The sequence below is a fragment of the Watersipora subatra genome, chromosome 1 (assembly GCF_963576615.1).
Source record: "Watersipora subatra chromosome 1, tzWatSuba1.1, whole genome shotgun sequence".
Classification (NCBI taxonomy): Eukaryota; Metazoa; Bryozoa; class Gymnolaemata; order Cheilostomatida; family Watersiporidae; genus Watersipora; species Watersipora subatra.
In genome coordinates, this window is record NC_088708.1 from 66342045 (window position 1) to 66362303 (window position 20259).

The window sequence follows — 20259 nt, forward strand, 5'->3', positions numbered from 1 at the left end:
TGTGATATTCATCTAGATTTCTGTATTTATATCTAAAAAATTATGCTGAATTTAAAAATCTAAACAGATTTTAGCTGGTTGTCATAGAAATAGATGTATATCTATAAGAAAATGTAGGCCTATTTCTTAATTTTGCAGATATTAAAAACGGCTTGGCAGTACCGCGATATTGGGCACAGCCGCAGTATCATCAACAAAATTTTTAGAAAAATAATAACAGTAACATATTGCACACCATGGGCCACTATATACTTTGATCTTGTAAATTCAAATGATTATTCTTATAATTAAATCTTATAATAATCTTATAAAATCGAATAATTATTCTTACAATTAAATATTGTAATAATCTTATAAGAATCATTAAAAAAATATCATCGTCATTTCCTTTACTTTCACTGCTTTGGACATCAGTTGGAATACCAAAGTACCGTACTCATTATAAGTGTCCAAAATGTCAGTCTGGTAGAATCGGCAAAACAGAAACGATTACTTTTCAGTACTTCTGCGTTAATTACAGAAACCTTCGGCAATTGGACAATGCCATAGACTGGTGAAATGTGCACTTTTTTTTCTGTGAAATGCGCACGACGTAATGGTTCTACTCTCTGTCGCACGGCCTTATCGGCGTTTCGTTGGCCGATCTTAATCTTGATTAAAAAAGGTTGGTCAAGTTTTAATTGTGATTTTAGGCCAAATTAATCTGTTTATTTATGTATAATCCGATCAGATGGTTTAGTTTTAGGATATTGCGTCAACTTTTCAAAGACTTGGTAACATATTTAAATAGGTTTATATGCGTTTTGTATCATTATTATACTTAAACGACTCTACAGAAAAATGGTTAAATTCTTTGATGGGATTTTGGTACAAGGGTTTGGTAATGGCCATTGACGGATAATTTTTCGCGAGTTGTGTGCGCATATGCATTTATCATAAAGCTCCCAAACAATCGCTTCGTTCGTGTTTGTTCGTGGGATAATTGATATATATTGATAAAATAATTGATAGATATCGATAAAATAATTAATAAATATTGATAGAATAATTGATAGATATTAATACAATAATTGTTCTTGATGTTTGAAAAATTATCCAATGTTTTAAAAATTGATCTGTTGCCAATTGAAAGCAGGAAAAGCAGTGGGAGGTCTATTACAGACAAGTAGTCTGTATAGACGAGATATAGTCAGATATGAAGTATTTCTGAAAGAAAACAACCAGAACAAGTTGCAGATCAGACAAGAAAAGTTAAAGCTTATTGACACGAGTCAGAATGGGTGTTTTGGAAAAATATACACTGGAAAGCATCTTCGCCTCTGCTTGTCTAGAAAAGAGAAAGCTGACTCCTAGTGATTTTCTGTCGCACCAAGTTAACCTCAATTCAGCATATGTACTATAACAGCTTGCTACTGGTAGTCTGTATTTTATAGATTGTTCACAGCTTTATTTCAAAGGCTAGTTCCACTACAATCCTTTGAGTTAAACCCTTCTTCACCAAGTTTATGACATTTTTGAGGTCTGGCAATTTGTTGTTGCTGGTATCTTGTAATACTTCCCATGAACTTTTCACGTGTCACTAAGTACGTATGCACTCTATTTAGTATTTTGAAACAATTTAATCAAATGTCTTCATCGTTTCAGGCATAAAACCTTGTTTAGTACAATGTGATTGTAATATTCAGGACAGTCTAGCACAAACACATGGTCAAAGATGGCTAGGCGCGCAGCGTTTGGTCGAACAGTTGAAAAAGATACACCTATATGGTTACCTAAAACTGCTTCTCAAGGATACTACAAGATAAGCCAAAAATAGAAGCTCTCTCCGAATATAGCTGACGTACTTGGAGCAGTGAGAGGACATCTTGTCAAGTGATGAATTGAAGTAAAAAATAGAACATCCTAGATTTAACACGTGGTGTACCTCAAGGTTCCATCCTTGGTCCATTTCTTTTTTTAATTTACATAAAAGATTTAATACATGTCACCAACCTTTTCACACCTTTACTTTATGCAGATGACACTCATCACTTTTTCGAATTCTTTGACATCAACGAGCGCATAAACAAACTTTTTGCTATTCAAATGCACTATTTTGCTATTAATGCACTTCTTACAAACTCGCCCTAAATGTTGATAAGACTAACCTCGTATTACTGAAAAAAAAAAAATAAATTTCATCTAGCTAACACTCATCCCTTCTTTCATTTTCAACAAACCAATTTGTCAGACAGATCACACTAAATTCTTAGGTATTTTCATTGATTCTAATCTCACTTGGAAGAAACACATCAAATATTCACTAAAACAACTGAGACCCTTATCAGGCTTACTCAACCGCACATCTGAATATTTACCCCACAACCCTCTGCTTTTATTATACAATTCTATGGTTAATTCCAAACTTTCATATTGCGTTGAGGCATGGGGCAACGCACCTCTCACCCATCTTACGAATTTGATAACACCTCAAAAGCGCATGATAAGAACCATTCACAAAAAAACCCGCCTCACCCACACCAAACTTCTTTTCAAATCATCATCCATACTACCTATCAGTTCACCATATTCATACCGTATTATACTTTTAGCCCATCACGAATTTTATTGTAATTACATCCCTCGCACAATATATCAAACTCAATTCTCGAATTTCTGTCTAAATCTCCCACAATCTTCTTCCCACACAGGCCATCGCAGGGTGGATTACCAGCAGGCCATTTTTTGGAATCAACTCCCTAATACTATAAAAAACATAGAGAAGGTGGCCAGTTTCAATAAAGAACTTAAATTACATCTTTTAACAAGTGAATAAAACCTAATTACTCATGAAAATTGATCTTGACTGCATGATGACGACAAGCCCCGACGCCACGACTAGCTATGCTAATGTGTATTATTGGCTTCATCACTCCTCCAGCTTTTTTATTTTGTTTAATTACTATTGTTGATGAAAAAAAAAACAAAAAAAAACTTTGATTTTTATTTAGAGCCCCGGTTAGGTGGAAGTGATACTACTGTTCAACCAAGGAGTCAGTCGACACCTCACACTATTACCCAATACTCTCTGAGCACTTCTCTGTACTTGCCATTTGCAAACTAGTGAGTCACTATCCTACAGGTTAGAGATAAATATGGCTATTGTTATGGGGAATATTCAACTGACTGCACTACCCAGCCTGAGGTACTCATATCTCAGCAAAAGTGATAAATAATGTCATGAGGTCATTGAAGGGAAGAGTAACAAAGGTTACACCCTTACAAGCTTTATAGTTCTGCATGTTTCTATGTTACAAGCTTTATAGCTCTACATGTTTCTAAGTTGCAGGCTTTATAGCTCTACATATTCCCATGTTACAGGCTTTATCGCTCCTCATGTTTCTATGTTACAAGCTTTATAGCTCTACATAATTCTATGTTACAAGCTTTATAGCTCTACATGTTCCTATATTACAAGCTTTATAGCTCCACATATTCCCATGTTACAGGCTTTATAGCTCCCCATATTCTAATGCTACAAGCCTTATAGCTCTACATGTTCCTTGGTTACAGGTTTTAAATCTCTGCATATTCCTATGTTACAAGCTTTGTAGCTTAACATATTTCTATGTTAGGTCACTAGTACCCTAAAGGTCTCACGTGTCATGCAAGAGATTGTGCCAATTAAATACAAAATGTAAGAATACGCACGACTATCCCTGGTATGAGAGCACTGGGTTACTAAGCCAAATGTCGCAAGTTCAAATCCTATACAGTGCAATATTTTTTCCCAATCTTTAACCGTAGCTTCGGACAAAGGATGGACGCAGCTGTTATTATAGTAAGGATCATAGTTAAGATCATAGTTAAGATTATGATTTGAAAATTGAAATCTAATAATTTGATTTCATCTTAACTCTATTTCACCAGCCAATACCGATGAACACAAATCAGGCCATGTGGAAAAATAATAACATGCCACAATGCAATCTAATATTCTGCTAGGAATGTAAAGCAGGAAGTGAGAGAAGAAACCATCATGTTGAGCACTTTTAACTCAAAAACAAAAATACTGAGAGAAAACATTACAAGGCACTTTGAGGTTAACCCAAACACCTGCAAACAACATCACTGCAAATGAATTCTTTGAAAAAGCGCAGGTTTGAAAGCTGCAGATATGCCAACTTACCTAATATAAAATTAAGTTACACACTCTGAATGTACCAGAACTATATACATTGTATATAATTCAGCTGTAGACATACCAACTTACCTAAAATAAAATTAAGTTACACACACTGAATGTACCCGAGCTATATATCTAATTCAGCTGCAGACATGCCGACTTAGTAAAACAGTAAACATAGCTCAGAAGGGGAGCCAGAAGGAAACATGAGGTTGTTAAAATAACTGAGGATTTCTGTTTATACAACAGCTCGAGTGCATTATCTCAGCAGAGCATAAGGTATGGAGTTGGCAGCGCTGCCAACTACTGAGTTGGCCTTAAGAATAGTTATCTCAAATTGATAGTTTATGTGTTTATATATATTGTTAGCTACATGTAGTTGGTACACGTGCTGGCCTTGCTCGTGGAGCTGTTACACCTCCTTGAAGCTTCAACGCACGTGTTACGTTTTTATGCAACACAAGGAGAAGGAGTGAATTATTAAGATAACTACTGAATGCCCGGCGTTGCCCGAGTAATAAAAAGTTTTTGACAGAGAATATATTTTTATTTAACATATATAACAACAATTACAGTACCATTCTAACTTTTAAACTTCACATCATACGAAAAGTGTTTTGTGCAGTTCAAATAAACTGAGAGAAAATTAAAACAACTGAAGGTGTAACGCTAAGGGTGTTTAAATGTGAAATAATTAGCAAGTAATGGCTAAATGGTCTGTTTTTTACAGTGATTACAACAAAAAATTATTTGACACTGACACAATTATTACGAACTAAAAAAACAAAATAAAAATCATGAATATGCCGAATTAATAATAATAACGATTACATAAAAGTGTGTGTATAAAAAGGTTTTAGTTGTACCGAAGCTATCAACCTAAACTTTGATTATAGTCATACTGGTACCTCTCTATCCTGGTACAAACATAAAAAAATGAGATATTGGACTGTTTTTGTCAGATGCTTTGTCTGACCGAACAGAGAAAGAATGTAGATGCATTTTTTAAGCAAGATAATGCAACAGTCCAGACGTAAAAGTTTTATATTTAATAGTTCTTAGCAATCAGCACAAGGCAGAACCAGAAATTGGAGCTGGTAATAGGACAATTGAAATTAAAATGTCACATTTGAAAATTACAAGTTAAAAAATAGGTAGGCCTAATGATTTTTGGAATGATTTTTATAAAGTTTAAAAAATAAAAACAAATGCAAAAGGTAATATTAATAATAAAAAGTGCATCTTTATTTAGCGATAAAGATACGGTAGATAAAATAGTTTAGCATGGCTTAGCCTTGTGGGCAGGTACGCGTGTTTGCAAACTAGCGGTTGCAATCAGCATGAGTTCAACTCCAGTATGTTGCGGTTTGTTCGTCCCTAAAACTTCATCGCTACAATTGGAGAGACGACAAACCTTGAGATTTATATATAGATTAGGACTTGATACAACATGATGACATTTAACACCTTCCCGAATAGTAAATGCATATAGAGTTTTTGTAATGTCAGTGAGAGTTAACATAAACCATAAGAAATGCCAGAGCTCCACGGGATGTGGCCAGCACCAATGGCAAATCACTCCTACGTCATAATTTTAGCTTTCTTTTAGCTTCAATATCTAACTTGAGTTCTAGCTTTAACAAAATTGTGTTTAAATACATGATAAACTATTTAGAAATTGTTGCGAAAGCTAAAAAGTATGAACGTAAGTATTGAACAATTGCAGAGTCAATCAAAAGCATGCTGCTGGCTATTATAAATTAAGATTGTTGAGGATAAAACAGTTTTATCAAAAGCCATGTTCTTACATAAATATCATAAATACAAATGTACACGGTCTATTCTTATTTCATAGCCTATTGAAACTTATAATTTATTTTAACAGTATAATAAGTATCATAAAAGATTGTTGTTTTTTGGCAGAATAAATTATTATCTTATGTGTCCACAAAATAGGACAGTTCATGTAAATAGTTGAGGTATTCAAGATGTTTCATCATGTAAATATCGACACATTGTACATAAAAAAAAACATATTGGTTGGTAAGTAATTCGCATGAACTGATTCCTTGCATGGTATATTAGAGCTGAAACAAGCATGAGCAAAACCTAAGTAAATACTAAAATTATGTTACTAGAATCATTACAGGTTTATAACTCAAGTGCGAGCCAATCACTTTTTGTATTTTAACTGTTGAGCCAATCAACGTCAAGCTGTAACGCACTATTTTGAAACAGTCTTCAGTTTTTAGCATTATTATTATTTTAATATGGTTAATGCCAAGGCTACACGGATTAAAGTCATATGACACAAAGTTTGTGTGGCCAAAAATAGTATTTCCTTGTCAGTTATAATTAATTTTGTCTTCAAATAGTTGGAAAATGGTGAATCAAATAGATGTGAACTCATTGCCAGACACAAACATGAGCTAAACCAAAGGCTAACAGAATTGATAAATTGGTTGCATATGGACCATAGGCTGTAAATTAAGTACTTTTTGGTTCATGTGATTTCAATAATAAATTTTCTCCATAGCGTTAACATCTAAAGATAAATTGCATACATTTATGAACTTTCATATTTTTCAGCGAGGTATCAGTTTGAATTTGTAATATAATTAATTATCTATACTCTATGCATATGTACCGATATGTTAACTCTATGCATATGTACCGATATGTTAACTCTATGCATATGTACCGATATGTTAATACAACAATGCAGATGAGTTTTGAAGTGTATAAGATTTGTAAGATTGTTAAAATCAAAAATCTGTATTTGAATCAGAGTTACACAGAACGAACAGACTCTATTGTCATTATTTATGGAACATGAAGACTTTTAAAAACAAGAGTACAATACATGGTGCTCATGACTCTATGGCCAGATATATGACTGTAGCAAGCTTAAGAAGACGTCAAGTTGACTATGAATAAATAGCAAAACCATTTTAAACACATTCTACATCAGGTATCTGATATAGTATCCACCAACTCTGACCCACCTTCTGTTGCATCTTTCTAACTTTGGATATATTGAGGTAGTTTTAGTTCAAACATCCACTGCATATCTGTGAAGTTCAATCAATAATTCATGTCTTGTCACAGGTTTAGAATTTACATTAAAAAGATTTACTCATTTTCAATTTTAAACTTTCCATGAAGATGTTTGCCCTCTAACAAATACTTAACATAATGAGATGGTGCCAACTTTCAAGCATGCGTGCTCAAACAATTGCGTATGTTGTTTCATTCAATTACAGTTCCCTTTACCTTGCGTTTGTGCAAAGCTTAGTTCATAACAAAACTACTGCTCGGCGGAGTATTTTAAAGCTCTGTTTTATAAGTAGGACTTCTAAAAAACCCTTAGTATTAAAAATTATAAGCGCCACGAGTACATATCAATACATCTCATTTCTCTTCAGCTGGAGGCCAAATTTAGCCAATAGCAAAACATTTCCATGAAATGTCATCTGCCACTAGTTAATCAATATGACATATTGTATTATATCTGGTAGCTGACCAAAGTTACTTTAAAAAACCATTTCAGAAATATGGAGTCCTTGAGAAATGTAAAAAATATATAGTGTTTGTGTCAGTATTGAAACTTTTGTCTAAGTAGCGTGATGTATCTCTGGTATGACAAAGCCACTTCTATCACGTCTAAGCATTGAAAATTCAAGCAAAGTATGGGTGGGTAAGTGCTCAAAGTTTTGTTAACTAGCTTACGTTACATCGCTTTTAAATTTCTACTTTTTTGTTAAATTAAATATAATTGGCATAATTCAAAAATCCTCATATACTAACGTATCTAACAAATTCTTGCAATTGGTTTGAAAGTGTTAAGCCTTTTCTAAATGTCAGGTCCATTATTTTAAATTAACAGTAGATGTTTTAATTAAGTGAAGCCAGAGAAGGAGCCCCAAAGTTTAAAAGATAAATGAAACCAGCCTTACACTTTGCATGCAAACTCATTTTTAGAATGGCAGTTATTGGGTGAATTTGTGTTGGAGAATGATAGTTAAATCTCTAAGATACAACTAATGCTCACTCATCTACTGCATGATCAGCCTACTTGATTATTTAATATTTATACTATATAAATAATATTTATATTACATAAGTAATATTTATACTACGTAAGTAATATTTATACTACGTCAGTAATATTTATACTACATGTACATAAGTAATATTTATACTACATAAGTAATATTTACGCTACATAAGTAATATTTATACTACATAAGTAATATTTACACTACATAAGTAATATTTATACTACATAAGTAATATTTACACTACATAAGTAATATTTATACTACATAAGTAATATTTATACTGCATAAGTAATATTTATACTACATAAGTATTATTTGTACTAAATAAGTAATATTTATACTGCGTAAGTAATATTTATACTAAATAAATAATTTTTATACTAAATAAGTAATATTTATACTACATAAGTAATATTTATACTAAATAAGTAATGTTTATACTACGTAAGTAATAATTATAGTATATTTTGTTGAAAATATCTCCTTGTCAACTCTTGCAACTTTTACTTAGTCCCCTCACTGCTAATGACCACGTTTCCTTGTTCGAATACGAGATGACACTATTTTTAATATCCTAGTTCTAAACTTAAAATATCTAACTCATTTTGACCGATTCAGTCTCTGTAACACTTTTCCTTTTCTTATGCTTCTTTTTGCATCTGATACAATATTTTTCAACAAGCAAATTCATTCAACAGGTAAAGTGTCTCAGTATTTCCTGTTATTGATCTCTTGCTGTGATCTTTCTGCATTTTTAAAATGCTTTTGTTTTCAGTTTTGTTGAGATTGAGCAAAGATCTTTTGTTAATTGTCCAATCGGAGCGCTGCTAACTATGACACTGACTAATGTGATGAATTGAACGGTGAACTGTAATTGGCTTACCTCCAATTCATGGTAACATCTTATTGTCATTTATTTTAGTCTTGGTATTTAGAGAGCAATGACGTTAACTTCAGGTGACCCTATCCATTATTCTAATTTGTATTGACCACAGTCTGAGGAGTTGTCTCCTTAGTTCATAGAGTTTAGACAGGGTATTGGAAGCTGGCATGGCTTGCTTTGGTTTGCATCATTGTTCAACAAGTGTTCATTAGTACAGTATAAGCTAAAGGCGTATACCTGCTCTATTGGAGGTGAAAATATAGCCCTATATTTACCCGTAGGCCTACAATTCCTCCCTATAAGTTTTATAGCATTAAACAAGCACTAGTATATGCTTTTGCTAAAGCAGATGCCAAATTGGTGTCAGGTATTACACAGCTGTCTGGGATTGTTTCGCAACTTTTTAGTCTACCTATCTGCGACTTATTAGCATGCTGTTACGTACAGGTTATAGTGAATTAACCTTATGACAACTATGAGCATGTGCTCTTTTCAAGCAGTATCACATTCTCCAGTATATGTTAATGCCTGAATTCAAACAATGTCTGCGTGTCTTCAACGTGGGCTATTTGTAGCTAACCGTGTCACACTTGTTGTTGCATTCGTGCTCACCAGAGCATAGCGCAAGATCTAAAATAATATGGGAATAGTTAATGGTCTGTCACGTGCGTGTGGCTCTGAACCAATGAGCTGATAGAGATGGTAGGCGCTGCAATGACGTTGAAATTTTTCTGTGCACACATGATCATTTTGGACATTGACTAAGACGCTACTGCTCGGCTTATCTCTCATTTCTGTGTTCTGTTTTCTTTACTTACCTGTCATTTTATTACACAGCCATATTCATGCTCGGCTCACAGGAGTAACGGTAAGTTGTTACTCGAATTGTAAGTTAAAATCAGGAATATTTACCAGGCCTAGAGCCGTAATACGCTGTTCACTACATCTAACAGGGATCAGAGGTATATAGGCTATGCAGAACATGGCTATGGATATGTGAGTATGCAATAGACGTCTGGTGTCAGCGTGAAGACATCTAGGCATGTATAATAAATTTTATTGTTTTATGAAATGCCAACTGTATTGCTGGAACTGTTATCCATTGAGTGATAAGATATGAAAAGTTTGAAGAGCTATTCTGCCTGATGCATTAGCAAATTAGCTCTCTGTAGGAATACTCAAGTACCTGCTATTTTCTACTAGTCATGGATGAGACAGCTCAAACCTCTAACCGAGCTGTCACAATTTGACAGCGTCATGAGGTCCATCAGCTCTTGGATTTATTTCATTAGTTATTCAATTGATTTAGAATTGAGTTGCTGTAGCCGGCTAAAGTACTAAAAACAGTACAGCCGATTGTCGGGCTTTCCCTAGGCCACCCTAGACGAATGATGCAAAGTGTAAGAGGTCTTCACAGTTAGAATAAACATACGTTATTTGAAACTTGTCATATAAACAGGCAGCTGTAACTTGAGTTGAAGACAAAACACATGTAGCCTTCAATCCTATAGAATCCTACGATTGCTTCCTGTTGAGGAATACCCTACTCCAGTTAAACTTACACCTAAAGCGAGCTGCTAGCTTTTATGTGAACTTTTTGTGGCTGGAGATTAATAAAAATCTTCAGACAACCCTTAGAGACACGAACGGCTAGGTCGTCAATCAAGATAGCCAGGGTAAAGAGAGGGGTTTATTAAGTACTGTTAAACCGATATGTACGGTCTGGAAGCGCTGGAGGGGGGATAAAAAGGTGATGAGAAGTCAAAATGGACTGAAGAAAATGAGAAATGATAGCAATAATTGGAAGCCATCTATTGAGCTTACTTGGAGAATATGACAGACGAGTTGAGGGTGGTGGATGAAAGGAATACTTGGTAGCCAGCTACTAGCCCGTGAGAGCCAGCAGTGGCTTATCATGAAGTCATCCTATTTTTATGATCCCTGCCCACACAACTACTAGCTGCTCACAGATTTGGCTAGAAGCGGTAGTCATTGAGAGCAATTGTTTAAAATTAGTGGCCGGAGTTGAACTGAATTTATCTACTCACGCCCCCATATCTCAAATGTTTTTTCATTCGTTACACACAATACACCGTATCCTATTGTCTGTTTTAGCTCCTCGGAGAGAGGTTGCTTATCAGAGTCACAAATCTTCAAAGAAGACTTATATTATTGAACTTTTTACTTAAAAATGGGAAGTTATTACGTCAACCATTCAGAGTATCCGGACACTGACTTGAAATCAAACTTCAATTCAAGATCATTTCGAAATGTTTCGCAGCAGCCAAATGGACCAACAACACAAACAACCACACAAGGGCTGCTGGATGACAATGTTTGTTACGCGAACATCCGAAGAGGCTTAGGGTTCGAAGTCTCGACACCTACTGATGGCAATTCAGATGATTGGACGAGTCGGGCTCGTGCTTCTCCAGTTGTCGAGCGTCTTATATTCCAGGAACTGCAGAGCAACATCATTGAGGCTGCTCAGAGCATTGGAGTGGCCTTAGGTATGTATGTCTAAGCTATCAAATATGTAGATGTTAGTATTGTTAGTATGAAAGCTGATGGTACGCTGGAGAAATTGTTATTTTATAGAGGGCACATTATAAAATGCTTCCTTTAGCAGTCCGGATTAGATGTTCTGTAAATTAAGTTAGAACATGACTTAGTAAAACAGGTTAAATTATAAAAAGGAGTCATAGTAGTAGCTGTGAGTGTGGCGGCGAAGGAAAATGTTTGTTCTAATATCTCATCTTATGTCAAAGACAGGTATTTAGGCTAGCCAATAATGACAATCGTTTGAAATAGTTTTGGGTAATGATGGAATCATATTTGTTTTGATATGATTCATATTGGAGAATCTCGTTTTCGAGAGTGTCAATTGTGACCTGAAAGAGAAAAGCAAAAAACGTAGCAGTTGATGATAGCTTTAGAGTGGAACAACCAACTACAGATGGATAGCAATTCCAACCGAACTCGTGTGATTATGTTATGGGTATACTTGGTCTGTGGTCGTGTCTGAGTCAGATGACAAAGTTGCAATGAGTGATGTTGCATATCTACGCTAAACATAGCTGTTTGACAAACATAAAAAGTATCATTATTCAGTATGCACAAGCCATCAGTAGATTTGACTATATTATTTTCAGAAATGCTCCTAAAGCCTCATATATAACAAGCTATTTTTGCAGTGAGAGATGATAAGTCATAATGATTTTATTGCGTTATAGCATTTGTCATTCTAAGTGTAACGAGCTGCCTAGTAAATATTCAATTAAAAGTCATATTATGCCCTGTTATACAATATAAAACATGAGCAGGCTAGAGTTAATACAGATATTCATCTAAAAAAAATTTCCGTCAATGTTGAGTTGAACAATGTTACGGTATTTAAAAAAATTTCTAACTTCAATGATTTTTTTAAATTGTATGCAAGAATCATCTGGTAGCTCTAATACGCAACCCATAGCATGTGAGCAAAAAGCAGGAAAACATAGAACCAGGTTTAAAAACAAGTAGGCCCTACAGAAACTATTTCTTATTTTATATATTTAGTCTTAGAATTTGAATTTTACAGTTTGCGTATTCTTTTTCATGATTTTGAACACCCAGTAATTTATGTTCAGTCTAAAAAATCACCTAAATATTACCTTATAAATTATAGAGAGATTTATTTAAGTGCTTCTTTGCAAAAATAGTTTAATGCACTTAAAAGAAATAAACATTGTAATAGGTTGCTTATTGAACTGACGTGGCAGTTCTCCGGAATTTCTGATAAAATCTTGTTGTTTTCATGAAGATTATTGCATTATTACAGACAACCACAAGCCAAAACCAAAGCAAGCCAATGTTAAAAAGAATAATAATTAATGCGTTGCAAAGATATACTTGCGCTAACCTTTGAAGGTATAGCCATATTACACGTATATGCAAGGCCTAGAACGAAAAACTTCACGAGTTTCTTATCATTTGGTTATGAGATCTGTTGACAGAACTGTGATGTTTCTAGACACATCATAATGTCTCCATTTTACCTCCTCAACATTTCTTTTTCCATCTGGCGGAAGTTATCCATATTTAAATTTTAAAATGTTTCCCATTCACGAGTTACAAATCGATCTTAATCGACAAAAACCTTCAATCAATTAGTTCAAGGTTCATCTGCCATTCCTTACATCTAGATCCTCATAAATCGGTACATGGTAGCCGTTTAGCTAAGAGAGTAATGTAGGCAATGTTTAGCAATCTATTGCTTTCTAATTCAACTAACAGAATGCAATACATATAGTAGTTTGTATTACATTATCAATGACTTACTAGTGCTGTTATTACTGTCAATCCTGTCACTAGTAGGAGAGTGAGAGAAGCAGTTGACATTATAACAACTTAGAAAGGTTTCCTTGTTATCAATTTGTTTACCAGTGAAAATAAAATGTTCCAGATCTAGGTTCAACAACCAAACAAAAATCACTTGAGGGTTGTTGATTACTAATAGCTGTTATATTAAATTAGACGTCTAGCTATCTCTAACAAAAGTAAACGGGGTAAAATAAAGTGATGAAGTGCTCGAAAAAGATAGTATAAAGGAGTAGAATTTTCTAGATTTCAAAATAAAATTAAATGTTATGAAGTTGACGTATGAGTTAACACTCGGCACAGAAAGTTTAAAATGGAGTATTATATTGAGGATAGACCGAATTCCTCCCTGAGATGCCAGCTACGCAAACATGTGGTATGAATAGATCCAATGAATTGATCCAATATCCAATGAATCATTGACGAAGCAGCTATTGTATTTTAAATAACTTCACTGCTTGCGCAACGACATTAAACTAAACTGGCTACTAGCTTGTTTCCGGGCAGCAAAAGCTTCCCCACTTCCTCCTAATCTTCGAGTTACCAGTGAAGTTTAGCTCCATAGACATCTAAATTCTCGGTGAATATCAAAGTATAAACTGTCCTGATCATATATGTTTTCAAGGAACTCAATATCAATGGTCTGTAGTCAATCACTGATAGATATGTTATTATAAAGCCTAGTTCTCATATTGGCTGTGAAACCTGGAGGCATTCTCGCGCAACAAAATACATGCGCCGCTAGGCTCGGCGGATTATGCTCAGATAAAGCTACTTTGTGATGATCGCATAAAAATGTCCCCTTGCCCGGTCGTTTCGAAACTGTTGACCTTCACCTGCACGGTGCATGTTGGGAAGGTTTTACCTGTGGCTCCTTGCGAAAGTTGAACAGCGCTGAACTCTTGCGTTGACAGCCATTTCACCACCGTCAATCATGCCACCGGTACTTGCGGCATATATGGGAACCGGGCATTAGCAAACTTATTTCCTAGAAATTTGAGATGTTTAACAGTTAAGCTCTAATATGTTAGAGCTTAACTGTTAATTATGTAATTATGTAATGTGTACTCAATTCTAACTCAATAACAATTAAATCAGCTAAAAACTGTACAAATCTGCAAAGGAGCTGAAATATCGAAATAGAATGACTAGCCCTCAATTGTTGAAGTCACTTTAAAAATAACCTGTAATCACCATCCATTTGAGAAACAGTAGTTCTATAAACCGAAGTGCATATTTAAGAAACCTTCTGCTCAACGGGAATATTGATGAACATCTGTGATATTAGTTGGCACATTGCCAGACAAGATTGGCAAGGAGAGCAGTAGTATAGCGCTAGGGAAAGCTGGTAGATGAGAGGCAGGAAACACGAGTGTGGTGGTGCAGAGGTCCCTTAAATATGTACAAAAGCATACAGTGAACGCGAGAGAGAAATGCAAAACATAAATGATAGCGAGATTCTTGGATAGCGTCACAAACTAAAAATACCACCATCACTTTCATCAACACATTCTAGCTGCTAGATTTTATCAAATAGAACTTGTTTATCACCGTGCTCGCCTTAGGAGCTTAGAGGCTAGAGCCGTACTGGGTTGGACCGGTCAGTGTCCTTTAACAAACATAGATATTGGCTAAGCTTGTAAATGAAGCAACTTGTTGATTTGCTGGTCACAGTCCAGTGGCTAGAAGGCTAGTACTGCTCTCTGCCAGCAAGTGTCGATGCTGTTTAATACATGGCTGGCATGGAGCGAGCGTCTAACGTCTTCCTTAGATAAAAGCTCGAGTTATTGAATGTATTCGACAACATGACTCAACCACTTTTTGAATGGCAGACAGTGTCGAAACCTAGCACCTATGTGTCATGTCATATTCAACTTCCTCACGCTAGTGCGGAAAATGTCAGACTCACCTAAAAAGGAAACTTGCTAACATTGAAGCTTCTGAAGCTTGGCCTTTGGGAAAGTATGATTATAAATGCTGGCATTCCATTATATGCTGAAAGTGACACCAAAGACTCTGCTTACATCTAGTGAGATGCTGGCAGGGCATAGCAGGTCTTTTAGCCAAATACTTCAGCTTCAAGCAACCAGCATTTTACGTAAAAGAGACCAATATAGCATTGAAGTCACCTTCAAAAGCTATTTGTAATCATACATACTGCTTAATACGTACGACTTTTGTATATGTTTTTCAAAAAGACACTCTTTAGCGACAAACTCTCTGTTGAATTGACTTGAAATATGTCTGATTACATTGACCTGTTCTTTAGTTTGTAACAAGAAACACAGCTTTCAGAATATTTTCAGTTCGCTGATTTTGGAAGGGTACAATCCAATCCAAAACAGCAGATTCAAAAACTAGTAAAGTTGAAGGAATTGGACCAAGGCACTACTAGCAAACAGTAATAAACTCCCATAAAATATTAACTGGTAGATAACTGAGAAAAAAGGGTCTGTAAAAACACATTAGTCAAGTAGAGCGACTGGTCGGAGAACACCAAAGTCTACCCACATAGAGCAGTCAATGCCCAGCTTACCCACGTAAAACTGAACAACTTTTTATATATTAATCAAAGTTGTCAACCAGCGAAGCATAGGATAAGCAGACTATAATTGATGTTGCCGTGAATAATACACCGAACATGTGATGAAATGGTAAATAGTTCTATGCCTTTGCCAATGTATCCTCAACCCGGATCTTTGTTGTCCGAGCCGTGTGTATTATGCGTGCGGCAAGAGGACGACGGAAAGAATTTTATGAAGATAGACGGGAACTGCGATCACCTTGTCCCACAGTTAGCGCACAATAGATACCTAGTTTATTCTTACTAACCGGATCTAGGCTACAACAGGACATGAATTTGAGATGAAGTTCATTTGGTGTTGGTTGCAGATCCAAGACAGTGGGGTTTGGAGGATACTCTCAAGTGGCTACAATGGGTTGCAAACCTTTACCATATCAGCGATGTTACCAACTGTCTCTCATTTGATGGGGCTACTTTGTGTGGATTCTCCGAGGAGGATTTCATCTTTCTAACGGGCACAAAGGAAATTGGGCAAAAGATAGCTGCCCAGCTAGATCTTTGGAAAAGAGGTATGAGAAAGTTCTTGCTCATCCTAAAATTACAAGTTGGACATAATCCAGCAACAGTTGTTATTGCTTTGTTTACTGTTTGTAGTCACTGGAATGACCCCAAGTACCTCATCATACCAGTTTCAACAGCAGCCGATCAACCAGAAGCCATCAATGTCCAATCAGTCAGCTGATAACACTTCCAAATTAATGGATGGAAATTGGTGGGAACCCCAACAGCAACAGTTCTCAGAAATAAACTCAACGAACCAGTTTGCCAGCAATCTTGGAAGTGACAACTTTTCCAGCTTGAAAACTGGAAACTCTCTTATGATGGGCAGCAAATCAGATCTGAGGAGCAGTAGCTCAGACCTAAGAATGAATAACTCTGATATGAACAACAGCAGTTCGTTTCAATTATTTAACTCTCCCAATCAACAACTGCCATTCGATGTTGATCAAATGCAAAGTCGGAACACACCTCGGCCCACAATTCCTTTAGACCGATTCCGCAGTGTGCGTGAGTCTTTCCAGAACGAAGGTTTTTTGCCATGGCAAAAGTATCAAGAGTTAACGAGTATGACACCTGGCCGAATAGCGCCACCGAATACCCAAACTGCCTCAACTGTTATGTTTGCGACAACATCTGGGGTGAAAGAAGAGACAACTGTAAGAAGTGCTACAGCAACGTTTCCTTTGAGCGGCATCGAGCAGGATGATGGAATACCGGCTACAAGTGCAGCTCCACCTCCAGCTGAATCTGATAATGTTATAACAAACCTTACAAGCATGGGAAATGAGATGCTGCCGGAGTACCCGGAAGTCAACCTTCTTGAGCTGAAAACTGAAACGATAGAAGGCAGCAGCGCAGAGGCAGCGATGGACACTCTGGAACCACAAGGTGAATTATCAAAAATAGAGAAATATATCTTTAGATCGCAGGGACACAATGTATCATACATTTTCTACTTGACAAAACTCACTCTGGCCACTGTTGAAATGTTTGCATCATATCTTGATTAAGAGGATTCAATGGTAAAACTACCAACATTTCAGGTTAAGTAGGCACTAGCTAGGAGTTTTTGCTTGCAACATAAATAATAGCTTCTGATGTTTTGGCTATTGCGCCCAGTGGACTAATATTTCATAATCATTCAACTATGACCATGGTTCAGTAGCTCTATAGAGCTACTGAGGGATGCCTAGCTACATGCGGTTGACTATTTATTCTCCATTCGCCATTTTCATAGCATTTCTATAGTGAACAAGCTTGTAACTAACAGGTTTAATGTTGAGCATAAACTATGCTTTCAATACTTTAAACTGTCTCTTTACTACACTGACTTTCTGACAGACATCAATGGACTGGTAAAAGAATGAATCATAAAATAATGGCGTATTATTTATCGTAATGTTTAGAGAATTCAATTGTGTTTATTAAAGGGGATAGAAAATAATTTTTCAAGATTTTCCAGTACTGTTTGACTAAAAATGAATAAGACTTACAAGTGGTGAGAATAAAATCTTGCAGAGCTGACTTTGTGTTTATATCTAAAGGCATATCTTTTTGATACAGAGATGTTTGATTGATCTGAAAATATCAAGCTGGTCCATGAACTTGAAAATATATTTTTGGCCAAAAAGCTATTATGACAAATATTTTTAAAAACTGGCAGTTTGAAATGTTGAAAAATGTCAAAACTTAATGACTTTTAAACTAAGAACTTTAGCTTTTGCATAGCCAAATTCTATGCAATGAAAGGCCGTGAAGTTACAACCCTGGTATCTAATAAAGTGCTTCAAATCACAAAGTTAAGTTGAGCCACTACTAATTTGAATAAAAATCACGTTTCAGTGCCAGCTGATAAACCTGCTAAGAAAAAGTCAGCCAAGCACCCGATCCACCTATGGGAGTTCCTTCGGCAGCTATTGCAAGATGGCAAAGAGTGCATCAGATGGATAGACCATGAACGAGGTGAGTACTAGGAAGAACTGATGAAGTCGTTGTCAAGTGCGGCACATTAGCTAGCAGTTTTTTGCTATGATGGACATTGTTGCGTGACCTTAGCTTATGTATAATATTTAACTTATGCCTGTTACAGGTGTTTTCAAAATATACAACTCTCAAGAAGTGGCTAAGCTATGGGGAGAGAGAAAGAACAGACCAGCGATGAACTATGACAAGCTCAGCCGCTCTATCCGGCAGTATTACAAAAAAGGAATTATCAAAAAGACAAGTCAGGGAAAGCGACTTGTTTATCAGTTTTGTGAAGGTTACCTGTAGAGCAATGCAAAGCACCTTGTGAACTCCTTTACTTGTAGAGCAATGCAGAGCACCTTGTGAACTCTTTCGTTACCTGTAAAGCAGTGCAGAGCACCTTGGGGACTCCTTCGTTACCTGTAGAGCAATGCAGGGCACCTTGGGGACTCCTTCGTTACCTGGGAAGCAATGCAGAGCAACTTGGGGACTCCTTCGTTACCTGTAGAGCAATGCAGAGAATCTGCTGAATCAACCTAGTTGTATCCACTCCTAACTGTAATCATTTTTAGTTTGCACCTGTTAAATGACTATACAATGTTAAGACCTTTGCCAACAGCTCCCTAGTTGACCATGAAATTATGTTTTAATTGTTATTTCTGCCACGCAATTATGGGCTATGGGTGAAGTCAGGCAGATGAGCCTGTAACACCATGTTAATTTACATTATACGACTAACTGCCATACCTGATACATACCAGTTACACAGAGACTCATTTATTTTTTCATTTCTGACCAGCACAGAGCTTGTTCATATCATAAAGTCACGGTTGTGGTAAAGAGTTTATAATTGATATTGTAACACTTTTCATTATGCTGTACATAGATACTGGTCCTACCTGTATTACTGGTCATATTTTCATACTCTCCAACTTGATAGCTGTTATAAGAAAACATCTACTCAGGCTAGTAAAACTGTTTACTTTGTAAATGCACTCCTATGTGCCTATATTGTTTATCTTATCTTTTGGATAGAAATAATTTCACAACCCCATCCTTATTTGTTGAACTTGGTCTAATAGCCTATTTCTATGCAAGAAAAAGCCATTTTGGGTGATGGAATAGGATATGTAAATAAACAGTACCCAGTCTTTACAACTATTATTACAAGACTCAAATGGCACCTGTGACAAGTTGCGACAAGTGCTGTAACTGTGCTTCGCTAGCTATGTCCCGATTATTTGGCAGTGAATGACAAGGTGTTTTTATGATTAGCTGTAGAAACATTTTCAGTGCTTGCTTTAGCGTGTAGTCTGTAGTGTGCAATCAAAACGACAACCCAACGAATGTACTTACATCGACAGTGGCTTCAAGAATCTTATTCTTGCTTAATATTTTAAACTTGCAAGAGGTTGGGGTAGCTTAACTCCACACAAACCAAGATGTTACACTTGAAACAGCCATTATAAAAACTGGCTAAATAGGTGTGCTTTTCCATTGGAAAACACACCTATATAGCCATAGCATACCTTCGTTCATGTCTCACTAAAAGAAACCTCTCAGAGAGAGACTTGTCTAAGGCCTGGTTCCCACATCGATTGCGAGACTCAGGCGGTAATATTGTGCAGCAAAACACTTGCGACGCTAAGCGTCTTATATGTTCACATAAAGCTGCATCGCTAATAATGGCATGAAAATGTTCTCTCGCCATGTCATTTCGATAATGCTGACCTTCACCTGT

At 36.0% G+C, this 20259-nt stretch overlaps 1 protein-coding gene across 1 annotated transcript; it reads left to right on the forward strand.

Moving 5' to 3' along the window:
• Window positions 1–9851: 9851 nt before the first annotated feature.
• Window positions 9852–19676, forward strand: LOC137392533 (uncharacterized). The gene is made up of 6 exons (XM_068079016.1): window positions 9852–9977; window positions 11225–11619; window positions 16361–16561; window positions 16647–17441; window positions 18396–18515; window positions 18643–19676. The coding sequence occupies exons 2-6, from the start codon at window positions 11301–11303 to the stop codon at window positions 18822–18824; spliced, it is 1617 nt and encodes a 538-aa protein (XP_067935117.1). The 5' UTR covers window positions 9852–9977; window positions 11225–11300; the 3' UTR covers window positions 18825–19676.
• Window positions 19677–20259: the final 583 nt, after the last annotated feature.